Source organism: Salmo salar, chromosome ssa06, assembly GCF_905237065.1.
Source record: "Salmo salar chromosome ssa06, Ssal_v3.1, whole genome shotgun sequence".
NCBI classification, from domain to species: domain Eukaryota; kingdom Metazoa; phylum Chordata; class Actinopteri; order Salmoniformes; family Salmonidae; genus Salmo; species Salmo salar.
The window spans coordinates 43177979-43200746 of NC_059447.1; the positions used below are offsets into that span (position 1 = coordinate 43177979).

General features: G+C 43.5%; 1 protein-coding gene across 4 annotated transcripts; it reads left to right on the plus strand.

Annotated features, from left to right (window-relative positions):
• Positions 1 to 231: 231 nt before the first annotated feature.
• On the plus strand, positions 232 to 20613 carry LOC106607502 (zinc finger protein 646). 4 transcript variants are annotated; one of them, XM_014204506.2, is made up of 6 exons: positions 232 to 645; positions 7822 to 10602; positions 11147 to 11221; positions 11410 to 12528; positions 13641 to 14548; positions 19183 to 20613. In XM_014204506.2, the coding sequence occupies exons 2-6, from the start codon at positions 8018 to 8020 to the stop codon at positions 19593 to 19595; spliced, it is 5100 nt and encodes a 1699-aa protein (XP_014059981.1). In that variant the 5' UTR covers positions 232 to 645; positions 7822 to 8017; the 3' UTR covers positions 19596 to 20613. The 4 variants fall into 4 exon arrangements, with proteins under 4 accessions (XP_014059981.1, XP_014059982.1, XP_045576576.1 ...); XM_045720620.1 differs by lacking the exon at positions 19183 to 20613 and adding an exon at positions 15097 to 18208 and having other exon boundaries at positions 234 to 645; XM_014204508.2 differs by lacking the exon at positions 19183 to 20613 and adding an exon at positions 15565 to 18208 and having other exon boundaries at positions 234 to 645.
• Positions 20614 to 22768: the final 2155 nt, after the last annotated feature.

Here is a 22768-nt window from a genome sequence, read left to right on the forward strand (position 1 = left end):
TATACTATCACTCCCAAACCATGAAAGAAACAATGACTGTAATTTACAATACCATAGACAGACATAGTGACCTCAGAATGTCATTTCGTGTTGCAATCTAATAAACTAAATACTTTTGGAGTATTATACTATCACTCCCAAACCATGAAAGAAACAATGACAGTAATTTACAATACCATAAACAGACATAGTGACCTCAGAATGTCATTTCCTTCATGATCCACGAAGCAAAGGCTGTTTTCACGAGAATCTATTATGAGCAGCGCCTGCAGCAACTGTGGATGTTTGTCTGATTTGGATTAACAACATGATTGAGCGCGCATCAGCAAAATGGACACGTTACAGTTTCTGTAGAGAAAAATAACAGTACAGCATGCAAAAATGTAATCTGTTATTAAAAATATACGTGTTTGATGCAGACTAAAATGTTATTCTGCGCATGATGACGCGCAAAAGTACGTGTGTCTCCGCTTCACACGGCTAGCTAGCAGGAAGTATGTTGAATCCGTGGAGGAAAAAAATGACCGAAGAACCAAAGTCGGTTGTTGATCTGAAAAAATAACAAGTCTCCTAAATGAGAACGCAAATGCTGCGTTTTTCAGATTCGGCATCATTCGCTCTGGTGCAAAGAACGTCATTAAACGGGTAAGTCGAGTGCGTAAAACGTATAAAAAAAGATGATTCCATCAATGGGCCAGAGTGTATTTGTCGAGATCTTTGTTGGCTCTAGGCTAGCGCACGTTAGCCAGCAAGCTAACTTTTGCGTGCCACGGTTATTTGGTTTGCTAAGGCATTAATGGAAATAATATGTTCTGTGCAGATAACAAGGGAATATACATACATTTATGCAGAATGTGCATCTTATATTTATTTGAGCTTGCAAAATGTAGAGTTAACGACTTCCGTTTTCCTTGTATTTATTTAGCATCGTGGGGGGTACTTAGCTAGGCGGCCGCGCTAGCTAGTTAGTCGGGTCGGTGCACATTATTACATTAGTTTGCCAGGTTAATTGCTCTTTAAGGTGAAGTAATGGCTCACATTTAGCTACACTTGTATTAAAATAACATAATATGCATTTATATGATCCGAAGTAATGTATTATCACAACTTGACCTAGCTAACAGGCTAATGTTTGCACAGCTAACTTAGCTAAAATGCGGCTAGCGTACTAGCTAGTTGCAAATAGCTTCTTAGAAAGCAATTTGATGGAAATTTAGTCGTTCTTTTTAGATTTTTGTGTAAAGCGAAATCACATATTTCAACATTTAATAACTCGTTTCAGTTAACTATGCATTTATGAGCAAAATGTAATAATTTATGTTTTCTCGGTCCTCCGGCCTTGATGTTGCCTAATTTGGGGAGTCGTCCGATGGAAAAGAGCACGGAATGTCTCGCGGATCGGCGGTAAAGATGTCCTGCTTTTGTCCTGAGAAATTTACGCTGGGTGAACTCAGTAGAAAAGACAAGCCAAGGTCATGGAGCGCGTTAGAATCGCTGCCCACCACAAATCCAGATTATACTTTATAAAAAATTATTTCGAATTACAGTTTCTTGGGCCTCCTTATTAGGAAAGAAATACATTTTATTTGTTGAAATGTAGCTCCAGACCCAAGTCGTCCGAGTTCTCAACCAAAACAATGCCAGTGTAAACATCGAGTCATTCCGAAAGTAAATGTAAAGATATTAGCAAAGGTAAACGGTGTATGTACAACTATTTGCGCGTTAAAGGTAAAGATGGTTGTGATTTCACTGTTTAAAATAGTTTCTTCTGCTATCAAATTAGTTTAGCTTGTTTTCTAGGCTAACTAGTTACATCATTTGTATTTGACAGTTCTTAGACATTGTAAATATCTATTTTTTTGTTTGCATTTAGTTGCAAATATGAATTAGTCAGTGGTCATTATTCCAAAGTTGTTTATGCTTCACCTCCCCATTTCTTACGTTTTAATAATTCTGCTACTTGCATCATTCACACCACGTTTGATAATGGCCAATCGAGCTGAAGTGGGAACATTCACATTACATTTTCCTCCCCAAAGAGAACAGAAACCCTGGCTTCTGCAGGCCAGAGATTTAAATCAGTTCACTTTTTACACCATGGGCTCATTGGGATTATTTTGTTATCATTTGAATAGACATATGCCTTTTATTCCAACCTGGGCTCAGCTCAGCAATGAATATGCTTCAAAGTGTAAACAACAAATGACAGACAACCCAAACTGAAGACAAAGTGCTTTTTGTGACGTTAGACCCATCTGGTATTTCGCTATACAGATCTTGATTGACTTGATGAGCCTAGCACATCCAGATGGCCTGGTGTCAGAGCCCTGGGTCAGGGTACCTTCCCAGAGGTTATGGGGCTTTCACTTTCACATGAGAGCTGTAAGACTAACCCATGCAGGGTATAAAGTGTAATCTGTTGAGGTGTTGACTGCAGGAAAAAATACTGGTAGGCCTATGTCAATAAGCCATTCTGGAATAGGATGCCTTATTCAAATATAGGTTGGGGGGGGAATTATGGAAAGCTCTAGAATAGTGGATTGAGCCTATATTTGACTATTAGACTACTAAAATGACCAATGTGGCATTTGTCCCATTTTTTAAAATTAGAATTGTGTGTACAGCTACAATATCAATCTTGCATTAGCTTATATTTTAGGCCAACATCTCAAATTATCACAGAATTTACATCGATTTTTCACAACGTGAAATTAGGCATTCCACAAACCTTTGTGTATTGTCTTTTGTGCTTTAAATGTGCAAACTATAGGTGTGGTTCCCAAGATCCTTCAGGAAGAACTTGGCACACGACACATTGGTCAGCCTGGCGGAAGCGAACACAAGCTGTAAATGTGCCACATCTAATAAAACAAAAGCCATGTCTAAAAGTTCTCACAACACAAGTCTTTAGTTAGCACATGTGCCTAAATACAATCAGTAAGACTTTGAATCCACACTGACAACTGTCAGATGATAAATCATATGTACGAATAAAATATAGACTCATTTGAACAAATGTCCTATTCATCAAACATTGGCAAAACATAAAGCAATGAATTCTATAAATGTAAGACAACGTGTATTTTTTTAAGTTTGTCGATGCATATTCACTGTTGTAATGACTCCAAAGTAACCTTTATGGTGTCCAAAGAGGTTGTGAACTGATATCGTGTTTCTTCCCCCCACAATAAAGCACAAGTGTTGAATGTTAAAAGGGCAGTGCAGTTCAAAATTAGATTTTTTTTCTTCACATTTCCACATAGGTCAAAATAACATACTGAAATTGTGAAAATTATGATAACGCCCCTTTTGTGTAAGAGCTGTTATTTTTTTTTAATGCTGGAATTTCAGCCTGTTCAGGTTGGATGGAACTTTTGGCCCACAAAATGACGTCACAATGTGATCTGAGTATAATAGACCAATGACAGTTCATCTGATGTGGATGGGCTCTAGACCAGCCTTTCAGGGCTGTGTAGGTAAAAATCTTCCGATTTGTGTCTGCCCTAACAGTGGGAGTTGTCGGAAAGGCAGGCGGGAGGGGGAAGATCAGGTGGGAACATTCTAGCCAACGAGAGGGCAGATACACGTGTTCAAAACAAACAACTATATACAATTTCATTCACTTATCACTAAATTCGTAACAACCTAAACTTTATGAAACTTCTATTTGATCTGCCCACTTGGTCTGCTTATTACTGTATTCTCATGTGGACAAACTGACAGGAGTGGAGCCTCGCTTCGCCTGTTCTTCTTACCAGGGGTAGGCAACTAGATTCAGCTGGAGGGTTTTTGGCGGAGCTGATTGTCGGGGGGCCGGATCATAATAATTTTAAATAAAGGTAAAGCTTTTACTATATTGCCTCTTAGATCTCCAAGTGTCTAGGGCAGAGATATAATAGTTTTACCCTACGAGGTCAGGACTACTGCTGGTTTTCTATTCGACCTGATAATTAATTGCACCCACATGGTGTACCAGGTCTAAATCAGTCCCTGATTAGAGGGGAATAATTTTAAAAAGCAGCACTACTGGGTCTAGGGCACTCAAACTAAGCTCTGGACCTTCAAAGCCAGTTCCACATAATTTTTTCATTGTTCCCCTCTAATCAGGGACTGATTTTTGACCTGGGACACCAGGTGAGTGTAATAAATTAAGTACTAGCAGCCTCCAGACCCTGTAGGGCAGCATTTCCCAAACTCTGTCCTAGGGCACCCAAGGGAAGTACGTTTTGGTTTTGCCCTACCACTACACAGCTGATTAAAATGATCAACGCTTGATGATTAGTTGATTATTCGAATCAGCTCTAGTGCTAGGGCAAAAACCAAAATGTGCACCCCTTGGGGTCCAGAGGACCGAGTTTGGGAAACCCTGTCGTATGGTCAGAGTTGAGTACCCCTGGTCTAGGGGATATGGGGCTAGGGGTTGGCCCAATCCCAAATTTAACCTTAAACCCTTCACCCAATGCACTTCTGGAGATCTGAGAGGATTTGATTGGTATAAGCAATATGGTGAAACTTCTCCCTGGCCTATCAGAGGGCAAGGTGGAGCTATTGCGATGTTACTTAAAGTACACCTATCAGATCTCCATAAGTGTATAGGGGCCGATTTGGGATTGGGCCTTTGTTTCTGGACAGCGCCTACATTTCAGGACCATTACGCATGAAACACTGAGAATCAGACTGCTGATAGGTACTTATCACAGTGGGAGGCCGTTCCTTCTCTTGCTAGAACAAAAGCGGTACCTGCTGCGTGCCGACCCAGTAGCGATGGACCTGCCGTTTCTACTAGTAGAATGGTAATGCTCGTCAGTGGCCAACAACTTTAAAACCTACCCTAACCAGAAACCGTGGATAGATGGCAACATTCGCGCAAAACTGAAAGCGCGAACCACTGCATTTAACCATGGCAAGGTGACTGGGAATATGGCAGAATAAAAGCTGAATAGTCATTCCCTCTGCAAGGCAATCAAACAGGCAAAACGTCAGTATAGAGACAAAGTGAGTCGTAATTCAACGGCTCAGACGTACTGTATGTGGCAGGGTCTACAGATAATCACAGACTACAAAAGAAAAACCAGCCACTTTGCGGTCACCGACGTCTTGCTTCCAGACAAGCTAAACACGTTCTTTGCCTGCTTTGAGGATAACGCAGTGCCACCGGCGCGGCCCGCTACTAAGGACTGTGGGCTCTCCTTCTCTGTGGCTGACGTGAGTAAGACATTTTAAACTTGTTAACCCTTGCAAGGCTGCCTGCCCAGACTGCATCTCTAGCTGCGTCATCAGAGGATGCGGATACCAGCTGACTGGTCTGTTTACAGACATATTCAATCTCTCCCTGTCACAATCTGCTGGCCCCACATGCTTCAAGATGGCCACCATTGTTCCTGTGCCCAAGAATGCAAAGGTAACTGATCTAAATGACTATCGCCCCGTAGCACTCACTTCTGTCATCATGAAGTGCTTTGAGAGACTAGTCTAGGATCATATCACCTCCACCTTACCTGCTTCAATTTGCTTACCGCCCCAATAAGTCCACAGACGATGCAATCGCCATCACACTTCCCTATCATATGGACAAGAGGAATTAATACCTATTTAAGAATGCTGGTCATTGACTATAGCTCAGCATTCAACACCATAGTACCCTCCATGCTCATCAATAAGCCCTGTGCAATAGGGTCCTGAACTTCCTGTCGGGCCGCCCCCAGGTGGTGAAGGTAGGAAACAACACCTCTACTTCGCTGATCCTCAATACTGGGGCCCCACAAAGGTGTGTGCTCAGCCCTCTCCTTTACTCCCTCTACCCATGACTGCGTGGCCAAGCACGTCTCCAATTCAATCATCAAGTTTGCAGACAAACAATAGTAGTAGGCTTGATTACCAACAACGACGCGACAGCCTACAGGGAGGAGGTGAGGGCTCGGAGTGGTGCCAGGAAGATGACCTCTCACTCAACGTCAACAAAACAAAGGAGATGATCGTGGACTTCAGGAAACAGCAGAGGAAGCACCCCCTATCCACATCGACGGGACTGCAATGGAGAAGTTGGGACGTTAAGTTCCTCGGCGTACACATCACTGACAAACTGAAATGGTCCACCCACACAGACAGTGTGGTGAAGGCGCAACAGCGCCTCTTCAACCTCAGGAGGCTAAAGAAATTTGTCTCGTCACCTTAAACCTTCAAACTTTTACAGATGCACAATTGAGAGCATCCTGTCGGGGCGTATCACCGCCTGGTATGGCAACTGCACAACCTCTGGGCTCTCCAGAGGGTGGTGCGGTCTGCACAACGCATCACCGTGGGCAGACTACCTGTCCTCCAGGACACCTACAGCATGTCACTGGAAGGCCAAAATGATCATCAAGGACAACAACCACCAGAGCCACTGCCTGTTCACCCTGCTATCATCCAGAAGGTGAGGTCAGTACAGGTGCATCAAAGCTGGGACCGAGAGACTGAAAACAGCTTCAATCTCAAGGTCATCAGACTGTTAAATAGCCATCACTAACATAGAGAGGCTGCTGCCTATATACACTTACTTGAAATCATTGGCCACTTTAATAAATGAAACACTAGTCACTTTTAATAATGTTTACATATCTTGCATTACTCATCTCATGTATACACAGTATTCTATACTATTCTACTGTATCTGTCTATGCCACTCTGACATTGTTCGTCCATATATTTATATAGTCTTAATTCCATTCCTTTACTTAGATTTGTGTATATTGTGTATTTGTTGTGAAATTGTTAGATATTACTTGTTAGATATTGGTGCACTGTTGGAACTAGAAGCACAAGCGTTTCGCTACACCTGCAATAACATCTGCTAAACACGTGTATGTGACCAATAAAATTTGTCTTGGCTTTGAGCCAATCGGAGAGCACAAACCCCCAATTAGGGGAACCAACGAGTGACAAAAAATGCATTTTCTCTACATCCACGGATGAGCCGGTCACACTTCATATGAAATGTAGGCTATGGGATGGTAGCTAGCTAAGGGCACAGACGCAATACTAAATACTTCCTCCAAGCTAGCTAACCACTATAGCTAGTATTGATGTTCTAATTAAATCACAATGGATTAGTTTCCATGAAACAGCTTCCTGTGTTAGCTGCCGAGCTAATGCAGTGTCCTTAGCTAGCTAGCTATGTTGTGCTAAACATTTTGCTATGTGCTAGCACTGGGATTATGTAGAGTGAATTTAATTGTTTCTTGATCATCTTGTTAGGTAGTTATCTAGTTGATACTGGCCATTCTACAAAATGGCAACATCAGCGCAGCTAGCTAGCTAACGTTGGAATCTAGACCATAAACTAAGCAAAACATACAGACATGCATTGCCTAACTACGCTACTGCCTTCTTCTGGTTTGTAGTATTTTAAGGCTTTGTGACTGATGACTTCAAGGTCTTTGCTGTGTGAACACGAGATTTACTGCCGACACTCTGTTCAGAAGTGCAAATTACTCTTGGCTGGCGTATGGTAAACAATCCTGTGTGTGTTCCTGCTCTTACATGTAGGTGTGCTTGATTTACCCTGCCCAGCACCCTTGATAGGTAGAGTTTCAATGTTGGAAACATTTTATTGGTCTGAATGTCTGATGTGGTGGATTTTTAACCGGTTTGCTTTTGCCAGACCATTACTATTCCAATGAAGGTGTTCTTTGTCATATTTCTTGCAGTATAGAATAGATAACCTTTCCACATTGACAGTGCAAATGGCTAGACGTTCAGTCTGTATAATCGTTTTTGGTTTGAGTCTCTTCTCTTCGAAATGATTTAATGCCTCCTTTTATGTTTTTCCTATTTCAACAGTGCTCTTCCAGTGCCTGCTCCGTGTCCAGATCCTTCCGGTGCTGCCCTGACGGGGTGGTATTGAATGGCTGAAAGAGAAGGCTTTCTTCAGCTCTGGGAATAAAATGGCTGACACCACAGAATCCAAGAGCTAAGACTCTATTTTACCCTTGTCTACTTTGTTTATTATCTTGAGACTTGAATACCCCTTCCTTAAATGTATACGCCTACTATGGCAATGCATGATATGAGCCGTGTCAAGGGTTTCCCCTGTAAAGAGTGTGATATGGTTTGCCCCAGTACACCTAGTCTATTAGAACACATGAAGGCTCACTACCAGCAAGAAGAAAATGGCAGGTTTGAGTGTGAGCAATGTGGCCGCATCTATAAGCATGCTGGCAGCCTGGCCAACCATAAGAAATCCCATGAAGTGGGTTCCTTTCAGTGCCCAGTCTGCACCAGAACCCTGCCCAATGCTGTGGCTCTGAAAAACCACCTCCGTATCCACACCCTATCCCCAAGCAGTGCCCAGGCAGAGGAAGACGGCGGTGACGAAGGCGCTGAAGACGGACATGATGAGAGGAACTATGGTCTTGCACAAGACCTGTCTGATGGCTTTGCCCGCAGTCACCTGAACAACAGTGGAATGGGTCATGGTGTGATGTCACATGACCCAGATGATCATAAGAAGTCACCTGTAACCGATGATGCCTGGGATCGTCCATTCAAATGCGATCAGTGTGATAGGACCTACCGCCACCATGGGAGCCTGGTTAATCACAAGAAATGTCACCAGGAAGGGGCGTTCAAGTGCACCGTCTGTTACAAGCAGTTCAACAACCTGGCTGCTCTCAATGGTCATGAGCGAACCCACTCAAAGTTTAAGACTCCTGGAGCATCGATGGTTAACAACATACATGATTCTGTGACTGATCAGCGTTCGTCTGCGCCCCAAACCGATGATGCGGCTAACTGCTTCTGCCACCTGTGCCAGGTAGCTTTGCCCAACAAGAGTGACTTCCAGGAGCACATCCTGTTGCATAATGCAGCCTCTTCTTCACTGGGTCTTTCCCGTAGTTTCCCTGGGATAATGGCGCACAATCTCAGCGCTGTCCGCTCCCCAGCATACACACCTGCCTTGGGTGACCCTCTGCCGCTTCCTCCTTTGCCAAATGATAAACGTGGCCCCTTTGACCCAATGCTTGGACCTCCTGTCAATAACCCCATTTACACTTGTGCATACTGTGGGGCTGGGCATCCTGATCTGGAGAGCCTCAAAGTTCATTACCTGACCCATGACCCCCACCCAGGCTCCCATGGTCAGGATGGTATCCTGAACACTGATGGGATTGGCTCTAACTCTAACCCATCACCATCTGGAGAGAGAGTGCATTCTTCTGATGATGGCGAACGTCGTTTCAAGTGTCAGGATTGTGGGAAAAGCTACCGCCATGCTGGAAGCCTGGTTAACCACAAGCGCTCCCACCAGACTGGCCTCTACCAGTGCACCATCTGCTGCAAGCAGTATCCGCACTTGGCAGCGTTGCATAGCCACCTCCGCAGCCATAAGGGAAGAACATCCAACCAATCATCCCTCAACACTGAAGGCGACTGGCTCTCCTCTGAACCCCTGACACTTGACTCTCAGAATAGTTATGTGCAGGAGGGGAGCGGCGCAACCACCCCCATCTCCCTACCGGGAAATCTTGGTGACGCTGCTCACTTTGTACCTGATGGTGGCCACAGCAGTGGTTTGGATTCACTGGAGTTCCATGATCGATTTGATGGCTCCCTTGCCCAGAGCAACTCTGGGCACTCCCCTCTTCCCCAGAACCACCGCCAGGCTGATAGACACATGTGCACTGACTGTGGAGAAATGTATGGGGACATCTCTGGCATCAAGTCTCACATGTGCCCCCAACGGCGACAGAACCAGGGGATGTCAAATGGATTCATGGGAAACATGAGTGGCTACAACAGTCCTGGAGGCGCTGCTCTCCCTTCAGGTGGAGGAAATGTGAAAGAGAGCAATGGACAGCGCTCTCAGTATGGTTCTCAGTCCCATGCCCAAGTAGGGGGGAAAAGGATGAATAAAGAAGATGACGATGATGGTGAAGTGTACCAGTGCTCGGTGTGTGGAAACCATTATGCCAGCCTCAGAGCTCTGAGAAGCCATCTGCGCAGCCATGCTAACAATCCCACAGGGCCTGGGACTTCGGCACTTTCTCCTAACGGTGAGGCAGACTGGAGGATTATCTGCAGCACCTGTGGCCAGAGCTTCTCCAGAAAGCAAGACCTGTTAAACCACCAACTGATTCATGGGCCACAAAGGTCAGATGCAGCAGCGCAGAGCATGGGGGCCGATCCCACCAATACTAATGGCAAAATGGATGGTGATGGGAGGAATCACATTTGCGTTGACTGTGGCATGTTCTTCGCTGATCGCCATCACCTGATCACTCACCTGTGTCCTGGAAAGGGAAGAGGAGGAGTGCTGAGCAAAGAAGGATTGAATGGCGCTAAAGGGATGACTGGCGGAGATGGAGTTAGTGGCGGCGGAGTTGGAGGACCTGGAGGCAGTCGTGATATGGGAGGACAGGACCGTAGACAACAGATGCCAGATTCGGAGGATCGACCCCACAAATGTGACCAGTGTGGAAGGGGCTACAGGCACCCTTGCTCCCTGCTCAACCACAAGAAATCTCACAAGACCGGAGTCTTCAGATGCCTTGTCTGCCAGAAGCGCTACTACAACCTGCTGGCCCTCAAGAACCACCAGAGGACCCACTTTGATTTAAAAAGGTAAGCTTTTGTTTGATGCTTTTCCCCATTGAGACTTGTTTGTCTTTGTGGGCCTATTAATAACATAAGATCTGTTTGCATAGCTGAATTTGGTCCAAATTTCTAATTGTCATCAATAGGACAGTTTACACTAAAGTCTGGATTGTACAGTATCTCTTCCATCGATTGGTCTTTATTTTCTCTGAAATAATGACATGTGGTATTTTTCATTGTAATAATACTAGATATGAGTAAGAATAATCAATTTGCCTATCGAGGGCCTCCGCATTGATGTAAAAAAAAATAGGCATTCGATTTGTTGAAGAAAACACACCGCTTTTCCCTCACTGTACAGCGGCACAGCTGAAAAACTAACAACATTGTCATTTTAATGTAAGAGTCTACTCTGTGCTACAGTCCAATCTGTAAAGCTAATTTAAAAACAAAACACCCCTTAAGCAACCCTGAGGAACCCAAGAAATGGCCAGGCCATGACATTTTTGAATCCATTCTAAACGTAAAATGTATTTCTGACTGGTGATTTCCCTTTATTGGCTTGCTACAGCAAGGCTGCCGCTGGCACAGGGAGAAGCGGTCCCCAAGTGGCACCCGATTCCGAAACGATGGCTTTACTTGAATGGTAAATAACCTTCCCCAAATGTGCTTTTATCATCATTACTAAACGTAGCTAGTGCCCATTCAGCGAGTAGGCTTGTCCACTCATTATGTTAGGAGCGAGTTGAATGGCTGGCAGATCGTGGAATAGGGAAAAGGAGTGTTTACCAGTAACTAACCCATCTTTAATTTGGTCCTCACTTTCTTTTGCAGGCACAAGTGTGAGGAGTGTGGGAAGGCCTTCAAGATCCAGAAGCAGCTAGAAAACCACCTTCGGCTCCATGAAGAACACCGAGCAAAGGCTCACGCCCAGCTTGCAAAACTAGGCAATGGGAGGTATCAAGGAGGACCCTCTGGCATGCAGGCCATGAGAGGAGAATCGTCCAAATCCCAGAACCCTGGCATGGGGGAAGTCAAGTATGGACAACAACAACAAGGCTTCAAGCAACCTTACTCAGAGGCTGGCACTTCGAGGGCTCAGAATTTTGATCTACAAGAAGGGGGACGACGACCCTTCGCCTGTGATGAGTGCGGACGGAGCTATCGTCATGCAGGAAGCTTGGCCAATCACAAGAATCTTCACAAAATTGGCGAGTATCACTGCAATGTCTGCAACTCCACTTACCCGAACCGCCTGGCCATGAAAAACCATCTGCGTCTTCATTTTGCCCTCAAGAAGCACACTTGCCAGGAATGTGGCAAAGGATTCCGTACCCAAAAGCAGCTGACCACCCACCACTCTGCACAGCTCTGCAAGGGGGCTGCAGGAGCTGTTGCTCAAATGGATTATGAGTGTGATGGGTGCTGCGAGGGTTTCGCTACTGCAGACCAGCTGGCTGCACATGACTGCCCTGCTCAGCAGCTCCCTTCGTCCTCGGCCTCCCTCAACAGCTCAAGCCTCAGCATCGATGGGGCTGACCTTGTGCCAGATGAACGCCCCTACAGCTGTGACATCTGCAACTGCTCTTACAAACATGCCAGCAGCCTGCTGAACCACAAGCACACACACAAGACGGGCACCTTTACTTGCACCTACTGCGACAAGCCGTACTCCAACTACATGGCGCTGCGCAACCACATGCGCATCCACACGCAGAAGAAGAGGCACATCTGCCACCACTGTGGGAAAGCATTCCGGCTAGCCAGATTCCTCCGCAATCACCAGAAGGTCCATGAGGAGGGCCACACACGCTTTGGCTGCACCAGCTGCGGGAAGAGCTTCCAGGGGAGGTCAGGCCTGGCGAGGCACCGCTGCGGGGAGAACCAGGTAGGCAAGGAGGGCAGGAGGATGGCCACTGCAAGCACGACAGGGGGAGAAGAGTGCCGGTACACGTGAGTTTTCGTCTGTTGTTTGTGATTCTTGAAGTGAAAATAGTGAAGATCATAGGTTTCTACATGTCTATTACAGGTATATGATCTCCAATCCGGCTTCCTTGGGACCATACGTGCACCGGAATTCGGATATTTCTGAAGTTTGGACAGATTGATTAGTGGAGACCAGATAAGTCACCCTGTTTGCTTTCAGTTAGATATTCATCCGTTTCCTAGGCTACTATGAATCAGACTTGATTTCATTGTTCAGTTGGATGTTTTATTTTCTGCTTTTACAAAGAATACTGCCATTAATTGATATCAATTCAAACTAGCTGACAGTATAATAAGTAAGATTTATGATTTGTGTGTTCCTTGTACTTGTTATGAATTGTAGTGCTCCTTTGTTTGTGCTTCCCTGTCTCTTTTATAGGTACATTGTACATTTTAGGTTGTTGGTAGTGTAAACCTAGTTTAGTGGGCTTCTTTGTTTGACAAAGTCAAGGCACAAAAGCTGGTTAAAATGGTAAAAGACCATACAAGTGAAAAGGTTCTTGTATGTTTTTTTGTTGTTGCTGATACATTGATAAAGAGCATAAGCCTATCCTTAGATCCACAGTAAGTATTTGGAGCTTGCTACACTGCACATGCTTTGTTGTAATTTAGTTATTTTATGGGGGTGGGGTAATCTGCACTAAGCCACCATATTTCACCACAGTTGCGGCCAATTAGAAAGTCAGAATCATTTCAATAACTTTGAAAGTGTGATGGAATTGTTGTATCCAAATGTGCAGTGCAGGGAGCCACACATACCTTCTAAGACTCAATCAAAGAATTGAAAGCTAATTTAATGACGATCCATATTTTCCCCCCTTGTTTCCACCAAAAATGTGTCCCCCTCTTTTACTATGTGTATAAATTGACTATTTCTTCTTGCAGGACATGGTAAACCACTTATAGTCATCTCCAAAGCTTTAAGCCGGATTCCAGATCATATACCTGTACAAATTATTTTGAGATATATAAATTTAATCTAATGGAAAAGTGGTAACCAGCCAATTAGTTTTGATAGATTAGTAAAAAATGGACCGCAAGCAGTTACTAATTTCTTCTTCTCTTTTGTCTCTCCACAGATGTGACCAGTGTGGCCGCTCCTACGCCCATGCCAGCTCCCTCCTCAACCACAAAAACACCCACACCGTCGGCATTTACCACTGTGCTGTGTGCCTCAAGACCTATTCCAACCTCCTGGCCCTCAAGAACCACCGGCGCATCCATTCAGAGATACGGCGTCACCGCTGCCCAGAATGCGGCAAGGCTTTCCGTGTCTCCTCCCAGCTTAACAGCCACCGTCGCGTCCACCTAAAGGAGAGGGAGCTAACTTGTGTCCCCTGCCAGCGCAGCTTCCCCAGCCAGGCCAGCTTCCGGCTCCATCAGGAGATCTCCCACGGCCAAGCCCCCAGGCCCCCCCAGCAGAAACAGGCCAGGGCTGGGGGAGCCTCTGGGTGCACATCCGGGGGCGGGAGCTCAGGCCTTAACTGGGACTCCGGCCTGGATCTCACGCTGTTGCAGGCCCAAGGACTGGTCCCCAATGGACTACCAAAAATGAACTCCCTGTCCTTCCAAGGCCCCAGTGGCAGCAGGAGCCGTGGGGCGACGGGGACCAAGTCGCACGTCTGCAACCAGTGCGGCCGTGGCTACCTCCACGCCAGCTCCCTCCTCAACCACAAAAACAGTCACAAAACAGGCGCCTACTTCTGTAACTCCTGTCAGAAGGAGTTTCCCAACCTGATGTCCCTCAAGAACCACCGGCGCATTCACACTGAGCCCAAACGTTTCCAGTGCCCCGACTGCGGAAAGTCCTTCCGTGTGTCCACCCAGCTCATCTGCCACCGGCGCATCCACACCAAGGAAAAGCCCTTTTCCTGCCAGCAATGCGACAAGCGCTTCTCCAGCAAGTCCAACCTGCGCCACCACCAGAAGGTGCACTGGAGCAGCTCAGCGCCCCCTACAATGGCCATGGGCGCTGCCAGCTTCTTGGGTATGCCCTCAGGCCCATTTCTATAAGTATGGGTGGGGGGTGGGGGTGCTAGTGTGAGATGCATTGAAATGCCAAGGTTTTAGAGGTGCCAAAACTCTTAGTCCCCTTCCTTCTCATTCACCACCATCTCCCTCTTGTTGTAGAGTGTGAGGTTTATATCTGTAGATGATCACAGAGCAGATTATGTGTTTTAGACACACAGGCCCTGCATGCAACCTGAGACAAGGGAGGGGGGAGGGGGAGAGGACTGACTTGGCATGGACGACATCTACACTGGTTAAGACAGTCTGGTTGCAAAAGCTTCCCCCATCCGCTTCATCCCAACCAGCATGCCTACTCTTGCTTGCATTCACTCGATGGCCTTTGCTAGGGGACGAGAACCCATTCACCTGTATTGGTACGCAAGGATTACTGCTCACTCAGTGTAGGATGTGTGCTAGACTTCTCTGTTCGGCCCTTTAGAAACCTTAATGATATACTGTTGTCATAGCTCCCTGTTGCATGTTACACAGTAGATGATTGTAGATTTCTCGGTGTTTTATTGACAGTTAAGCCCCAGTGTCAAAGAAGTTACAGCAAACGGGGCACAATGGGAAGAACATCCTTATGCCGTGCCGAGAGTGTGGCGTGAAGCTCACCAAGTCAACCACATTGATGAATTTGACCAATGATAAGGGTTTTTTTTGTGGCATCTTTGCAGTTTGAATGCATTGCACATCATGACATCCCATTCCATATCTGTCGATTTTGGATAAAGCCTTTGCATGCGGCCTTTGTCATGTTCTACAAAACATCTTAACCAGTAAGAACATTTTTATTTCAAACAGTATCTCTGAAGTGAGCAATATGTTGGAGCAAAGAGTTGAGATGTACTTTGGCATTGTAAAAATGTAGTTTTAACGGTCAATTAATGCAGTGGTTGGATATGTCACATTTCTGTAATATAGAACTGACCTGAGGGTGTATTGCTCTCTTGTGAGGTTCTAATCGTTTTCTAACTTGTGTGTTTCTTGCAGCACGAAGATGAGCTTCAAACCTTATTATTCTGCAGATGACAGCAATGCTCTTTATCGGTTGCTTCTTTCTGGCATCACATTTGTGTGTTCCTCCTAATATTTCAAAAAAAAAAATGTTTCTGGGCACCCTTATTTTAAACACTGCGCCTAACTAGTTAACATGTATAGACAATAAGTTGTGGTTTAAAAAATAAAAAATAAATAAAAAAAGAAAGTAAAGAAAATGTATATTGTTAGGCCCATGCCGGCATTTGGTTTTATCCTGTATCGTAATCGTATTTCTGACTGTATTATTTACAGTTCGACTTTTATAAAACAAATCATTGTAGAATGCATTTATTTATATTAACACTTGTAATGGAAAACGCTAGTCTTAGGATCTCTGTTTAGGAGCTGTGTTGTAACCACCCCCTTTCCTTACACTTACCCCTGACTATATGTATAAGTGACATGGAGTCAAGTATGAAGGACTCCCAAAGAACACTTGTTACAGTACTCCTCCATGTTGTCTCAATTTGTTATGGTTTAAAAAACAAACAAAAAAAAGTCCCTTGTACAATAAACAGGGAACTTGTATAATGTGTGTTTTTTGATTGCAGTACAAAGATTAAGGAATTATTTCTGAAGTGACGTTGTGACTGTCTCCCCTCAAGTCAGACTGGACTTCCTTCTGTTTCACAAAAAGCTCACACTCAAAGGGATGACTTTGTGAATTGTTTGTGCGTTCAGTCCTCATTCTCTAAGTTTTTGTTACACCTTATCGTAACCCTTGTATTTATTAGTATTTCTTTTATTTAATTGCGTTTTGACTATTCAAAGCTCTGTGTGAACACCTTTTTACTGGGAGCGCTGGTGCTAGTACGTGAAATATAAAGTGACAGTGAAGTGATTTAGGAGTATTGTGATGACTAGACCACAGGACAACTAACTATATTTTAATTGAACTCTTGCGTTTTCTCCAGAATTGGTTAAAAGTGGACACTTCCAACCATCATTACGGTTAGATTAGAAAGGATTGGTTTGAACAACTATAATGAATCATTTTCAGTTCTAACTTTTTTGTTTCATACATGTATGTAATGCCTACTATACACTTTTTATAAACTGTTTTGATAATTCATTTCTTAACAAAACCTGTCCATATTATAACCCCTAATGCTGAGTACTGAAAATAAATAGCTGGAAAACAAGTGAAGAACATTGTGGTGAATCAATTGTCCTTTAACGCCACACTTTTGAAAGTGTTTTAATCAACATGTTTTCACACAGGCAATTTTTAACCTGTGAAGGTGAAATCAACCTGGGTTAACTCAACCTTGTTAAAGACTTGGCGTGAACATTTTCACTTCAGTGAATTGGTCAAATTAAAATGCGTCTAGTTGAGGGGCCAAATAATTGACCTGTTTGAGGATATGTAAGGAAGGGGGGTATACAATTGCAGATCTTTAAGCAAATGATGCAGACTGAGGATGAAGTTTGATAATGTTATTTACCTTGTTGCCTCTAGTGGTGCCCTCATCATACACCTAGGCTGTGTACACAGACAGCCCATTGCTGATATTTTTTTCACTAAATGTTATTTTGATCAATCACATCAGATCTTATTCAGAGCTGATCGAATTAGTTATAATGGCAATTAGTGGAGAAAAAGATTGGCATAAGGCTCCCTGTATAAACACAGCCCTAGATGATTTGACCTGCCATTTTCAGTCCTTTACTCAAGTTTAGTGCAAACAATAAAAAATAAAAAAAATGGACACTAATGCATCTATATGTAATCTTTAAGGTACAATGTTTGAATGCATTCCATTATCTTGATGCTAGAATATTTATTTGTTTTAATGCAACACATAAAATTCCCAATAATATTGAGTTTACAATGTGGTTGTTGAAAATATACCTTTTCATTTTATAACCAACCAAATGGGTTTGGAGTTCTTTCATCCTTGGAAGAAGAAGAATATCCTCCCAAAACTCCTTTCTTTAGTTTTTCCACTTCGCTGATATTTCGCCCAACCTCATTTTTCCACGTAGGCTTTTTTTTTTTTTTTTTTATCAACCCGGTCAAGTTTGAGAGTGCATATTTGCCGCTAGTTAGCTTAGCACGCTAACACCAGTGTTCATATGGAATCTGTTGAGCTGATGCCAACGTCTAGCAACCACAATGGCATTTCTATTATAATATGTTGTTCAAGAGTGTGGTCACTATACACGTTGGATGGAGTGTCTGCGTGGTGGTGAAGTCTGTTTTTGGATGTCCACTTTTGTTCAATTGCTTCCTATAAGCTCTTAGATTAGTATGGTAAACTAACAAGTGGCTGCTCAAAATAACTAAATGAAATATTTTTGTCTGGGTTGATTAAGAAATGCTCAAGTATTGGGAGAAACCAAAGGAAATAGTTTTTTGAGTAAATTGTCCTAAGGGTTGTAGAATCAACATTGCAATATTGCTGTCTCCCGATTTTTGTGTATTTGTCACCATGAATATGAAACTAGCCCAGATATTGAAGATACAAATCTCTAACCCTTAATCTTTCACATGTAACTGACCTATTCCATATTTGTTTTGTTTTCATGTACATTTCGTCTTTTATATATGCATGATAGTTTGTGCTTAATAAAGATCCATCCGTGTTGAATATAATTAACTGTAGCTATACATTTGTTCCCAAATTGAGACATCAGATTCTTCTACCAAATTCAAGGTACAGTTACAAAGCTATGTAAACGACCAAATTAAATACTGGTAGCTAGTGGAAATGCATAATAAACCCATATACCTGCAGTGTACAGTGGGAGAGTGACATTTACAACACATGTAGACTTACCGTTTGACTCAAGGCTCAGTACGCCATCAGTGTAGGGAAGGCCGATTTGATTTGCCCAATGGTTTGATTGACATATTGAAAAGGCTCAGGTGAATTGCCCGAAAAACTATTTATTGTTGAAGGTGCCATCTTTAACATTTCAGTAATATTTTTGACTCCCTCTCTGATTTTGAAGAATATGACATCTTATAAGTCCAAAATATTATTTTGTAGACACTATTGTTGGGCTTTCAACTTCTGAAAACTAGAACCAATATTGAATCAAGAAGATGCTGCATTTTGTATAAACTGAGGGTAGCCATGATGTGCCACTCTGACATGTGGAAATGTTAAAGAATGCACCTTTAATTGTTGAAGAATTATTGATGAAGCTGTTTCTAATGCAGCTTTCACATGCTATTGGAGTTATCAGAAGCTTTTAGTTCCCAGTGGGAAATTTCACTTGAAGAACTGTCCAAGTCGAAATTACAAGTACAGAGACATTTTTGTTACCCAAATTGTGACGTTTCACCACTGACCTTTTACCTTTGACAACAAATCTGTTTTTGATAATTACACCCTTATCAGTATGTATAATGTAGCTAGTCTGACCATATTGTTGATGTTAAGCAAGCTAGCTTACTTCATTAAGAATTGTTCCAACTTCAAAAGCACTTGAACACAACCATGTCGGGCTTATGACTTTCCAGTTTCCCCATTTTCCACAAGTATGTGAAGCCAGCATTAATGTGTATACAAACGAAATATCAGAATTATGGCATGACACAATTCCTACATTTTACATTTTCAGGTCATCCACCAATTGGCGCAGGGAGACCACCCAAGTCGCATGTCTGCAACCAGTGCGGCCGTGGTTACCGCCATGCCGGATCCCTCCAGAACCACAAGAACGTCCACAAGACAGGTGCCTATTTCTGCAGCTCTTGTCAGAAGGAGTTCTCCAACCTGATGGCTCTCAAGACCCATCGGCGCATCCACACTGAGGTCAAACGCCACCGGTGCTCAGATTGTGGAAAGGCCTTTCGTGCACCTAGCCAACTCATCGTCCACCAGCGCATTCACACCCAGGAGAAGCCCTTCTCCTGCCAGCAATGCACCAAACGCTTCTCCAGCAAGTCCAACCTACGCCACCACATGAAGTTGCACTGGAGCGGCTCAGCGCCTTCCAATTTCCTGGGTATGCGCTCAGGCCCATTTCTATAGGTGGGCAAAGGGAAAGTGCTGCTGTGATATACATTGAAAAGCCAAGGTTTCTGGAGGTTTGGTATAATACAAGTTCAAAGTTTACATTTTCAGGTAAACCGGTAATTGGTGTGGGGGCCAAATCGCACATCTGTGACCAGTGTGGCCGTGCTTACCGTCACGCTAGCTCCCTCCTCAACCACAAGACCATCCACAAGACAGGTGTTTATTTCTGCACCTCCTGTCAAAAGGAGTTTCACAATCTGAACGCCCTCAAGAACCACCGGCGCCTCCATACGGAGACCAAACGCTACGAGTGCCCGGAGTGCGGAAAGTCCTTCCGTGTGTCCACCCAGCTCATAATCCACCGGCGCATCCACACCAAGGAGAAACCCTTCTCCTGCCAGCAGTGCGACAAGCGCTTCTCCAGTAAGTCCAACCTGTGCCACCCTCTTGGCTCTGCCTCAGACCCATATCTATACAAAGTATGGGTGGGGGTGAGGAAAGGGGAAGCATCGAAATGCCAAGGTTCTGGAGGTGCCAAAACTCTTCTTCACCCTCCTTCTCATTCACCACCATCCCCCCTTTGTTATAGACTGTGATTTTCATAGAGCAGGTTATGTGGTCTAGACACTCAAGGCCCTGCATGCGACCCCAGACAAGGGGAAAAAGTGGACTTGACATGGACACTATCTATACTGGTTAGGATACAGGTTTCAAAATCTTCACCCATCTGCCTTCATCTCACCCAATCAGTTAGCTGTGCTTACTGCATTCACTCGATGGCCTTTGCTAGGGTACAAAAACCCTTCCGCCTGCAATGGTACACCAGGATTACTGGTAAAAAAGTCAATATTAAGGTTTTGGGATTGTTCCATTTAGACTGCTACACATCATAACATCCCATCTGTTAATCTTCAGTGAAGCCTTTGCTTGCGGCTTTTGTTGTGTCATACAGTATAAAAGATATTGAAGAGTAACTCATGGATTTTAAACATATGCGCAATATGTTGGATTAAAGAGTTGTGATGTACTTTGACATTTTACATTGTAAAGATTGAGTTTTAACGGTGAATGTAGTAATATAGAACTGACCTGAGGGTGTATTGCTCTCTTGTGAGGTTCTAATCGTTTTCTAACTTGTGCGTTTCTTGCAGCACGAAGATGAGCTTCAAACCTTATTATTCTGCAGATGACGACAATGCTCTTAATGGGTTGCTACTGTCTGAGATAACATTTTTGTATTCCTCCCATTATTTCAAAATGGCTCTTGGCCCCAATATTTTTAGCACTGCGCCTAGCCAGCAAGCATGTATAGATGATGAAAAGAAACATGGATAAAAATGAAGAAATGTATATTGTTAGGCCGGTGCCTGCATTTGGTTTTAACATGTATCATAATTATACATCTGACTGTATTACTAACAGTATGGCTTTTATAAATCATTATAGTATGCTTTAGGATCTCTCAGTTTAGGAGCTGTGTTGTAACCACCCCTTGTCCTTACACTTACCGCAGACCGTTCATCATGTACAGTTGAAGTCGGAAGTTTACATACACTTAGGTTGGAGTCATTAAAACTCATTTTTCAACCACTCCACAAATTTCTTGTTAACAAACTATAGTTTTGGCAAGTCGGTTAGGACATCTACTTTGTGCATGACACAAGTCATTTTTCCAACAATCTTTTACAGACAGATTATTTCACTTATAATTCACTGTATCACAATTCCAGTGGGTCAGAAGTTTACATACACTAAGTTGACTCTCCCTTTAGACAGCTTGGAAAATTCCAGAAAATTATACCATGGCTTTAGAAGCTTCTGATAGTTGAAATCATTTGAGTCAATTGGAGGTGTACCTGTGGATGTATTTCAAGGCCTACCAAACTCAGTGCCTGTTTGCTTGACATCATGGGAAAATCTAAAGAAATCAGCCAAGACCTCAGAAAACAAATTGGAGACCTCCACAAGTCTGGTTCATCTTTGGGAGCAATTTCCAAACACCTGAAGGTACCACGTTCATCTATACAAACAATAGTATGCACGTATAAACACCATGGGACCACACAGCTGTCATACTGCTCAGGAAGGAGACACGTTCTGTCTCCTAGAGATGAACGTACTTTGGTGCGAAAAGTGCAAATCAATCCCAGAACAACAGCAAAGGACCTTGTGAAGATGCTGGAGGAAACGGGTACAAAAGTATCTATATCCACTGTAAAACGAGTCCTATATCGAAAGGTTGCTCAGCAAGGAAGAAGCCACTGCTCCAAAACCGGCATAAAAAATCCAGACTATGGTTTGCAACTGCACATAGGGACAAAGATCGTACTTATTGGAGAAATGTCCTCTGGTCTGATGAAACAAAAATATAACTGTTTGGCCATAATGACCATCATTATGTTTGGAGGAAAAAGGGGGAGGCTTGCAAACCAAAGAACACAATCCCAACCGTGAAGCACGGGGGTGGTAGCATCATGTTGTGGGGGTGCTTTGTTGCAGGAGGGACTGGTGCACTTCACAAAATAGATAGCATCATGAGGTAGGAAAATTACGTGGATATATTGAAGCAACATCTCAAGACATCAGTCAGGAAGTTAAAGCTTGGTCGCGAATGGGTCTTTCAAATGGACAATGACCCCAAGCATACTTCCAAAGTTGTGGCAAAATGGCTTAAGGACAACAAAGTCAAGGTATTGGAGTGGCCATAACAAAGCCCTGACCTCAATCCTATAGAATATTTGTGGGTAGAACTGAAAAAGCGTGTGCGAGCAAGGATGCCTACAAACCTGACTCAGTTACACCAGCTCTGTCAGGAGGAATGGGCCAAAATTCACCCAACTTATTGTGGGAAGGTTGTGGAAGGATACCTGAAACGTTTGACCCAAGTTAAACAATTTAAAGACAATGCTGCCAAATACTAATTGAGTGTATGTAAACTTCTAACCCACTGGGAATGTGATGAAAGAAATAAAAGCTGAAATAAATAATTCTCTCTACTATTATTCTGACAATTCACATTCATAAAATAAAGTGATGATCCTAACTGACCTAAAACAGGGAATTTTTACTAGGATGAAATGTCAGGAATTGTAAAAAACTGAGTTTAAATGTATTTGGCTAAGGTGTATGTAAACTTCCGACTTCAACTGTATGTATAATTGATATGGAGTCAAGGATGAAGGAGTCTT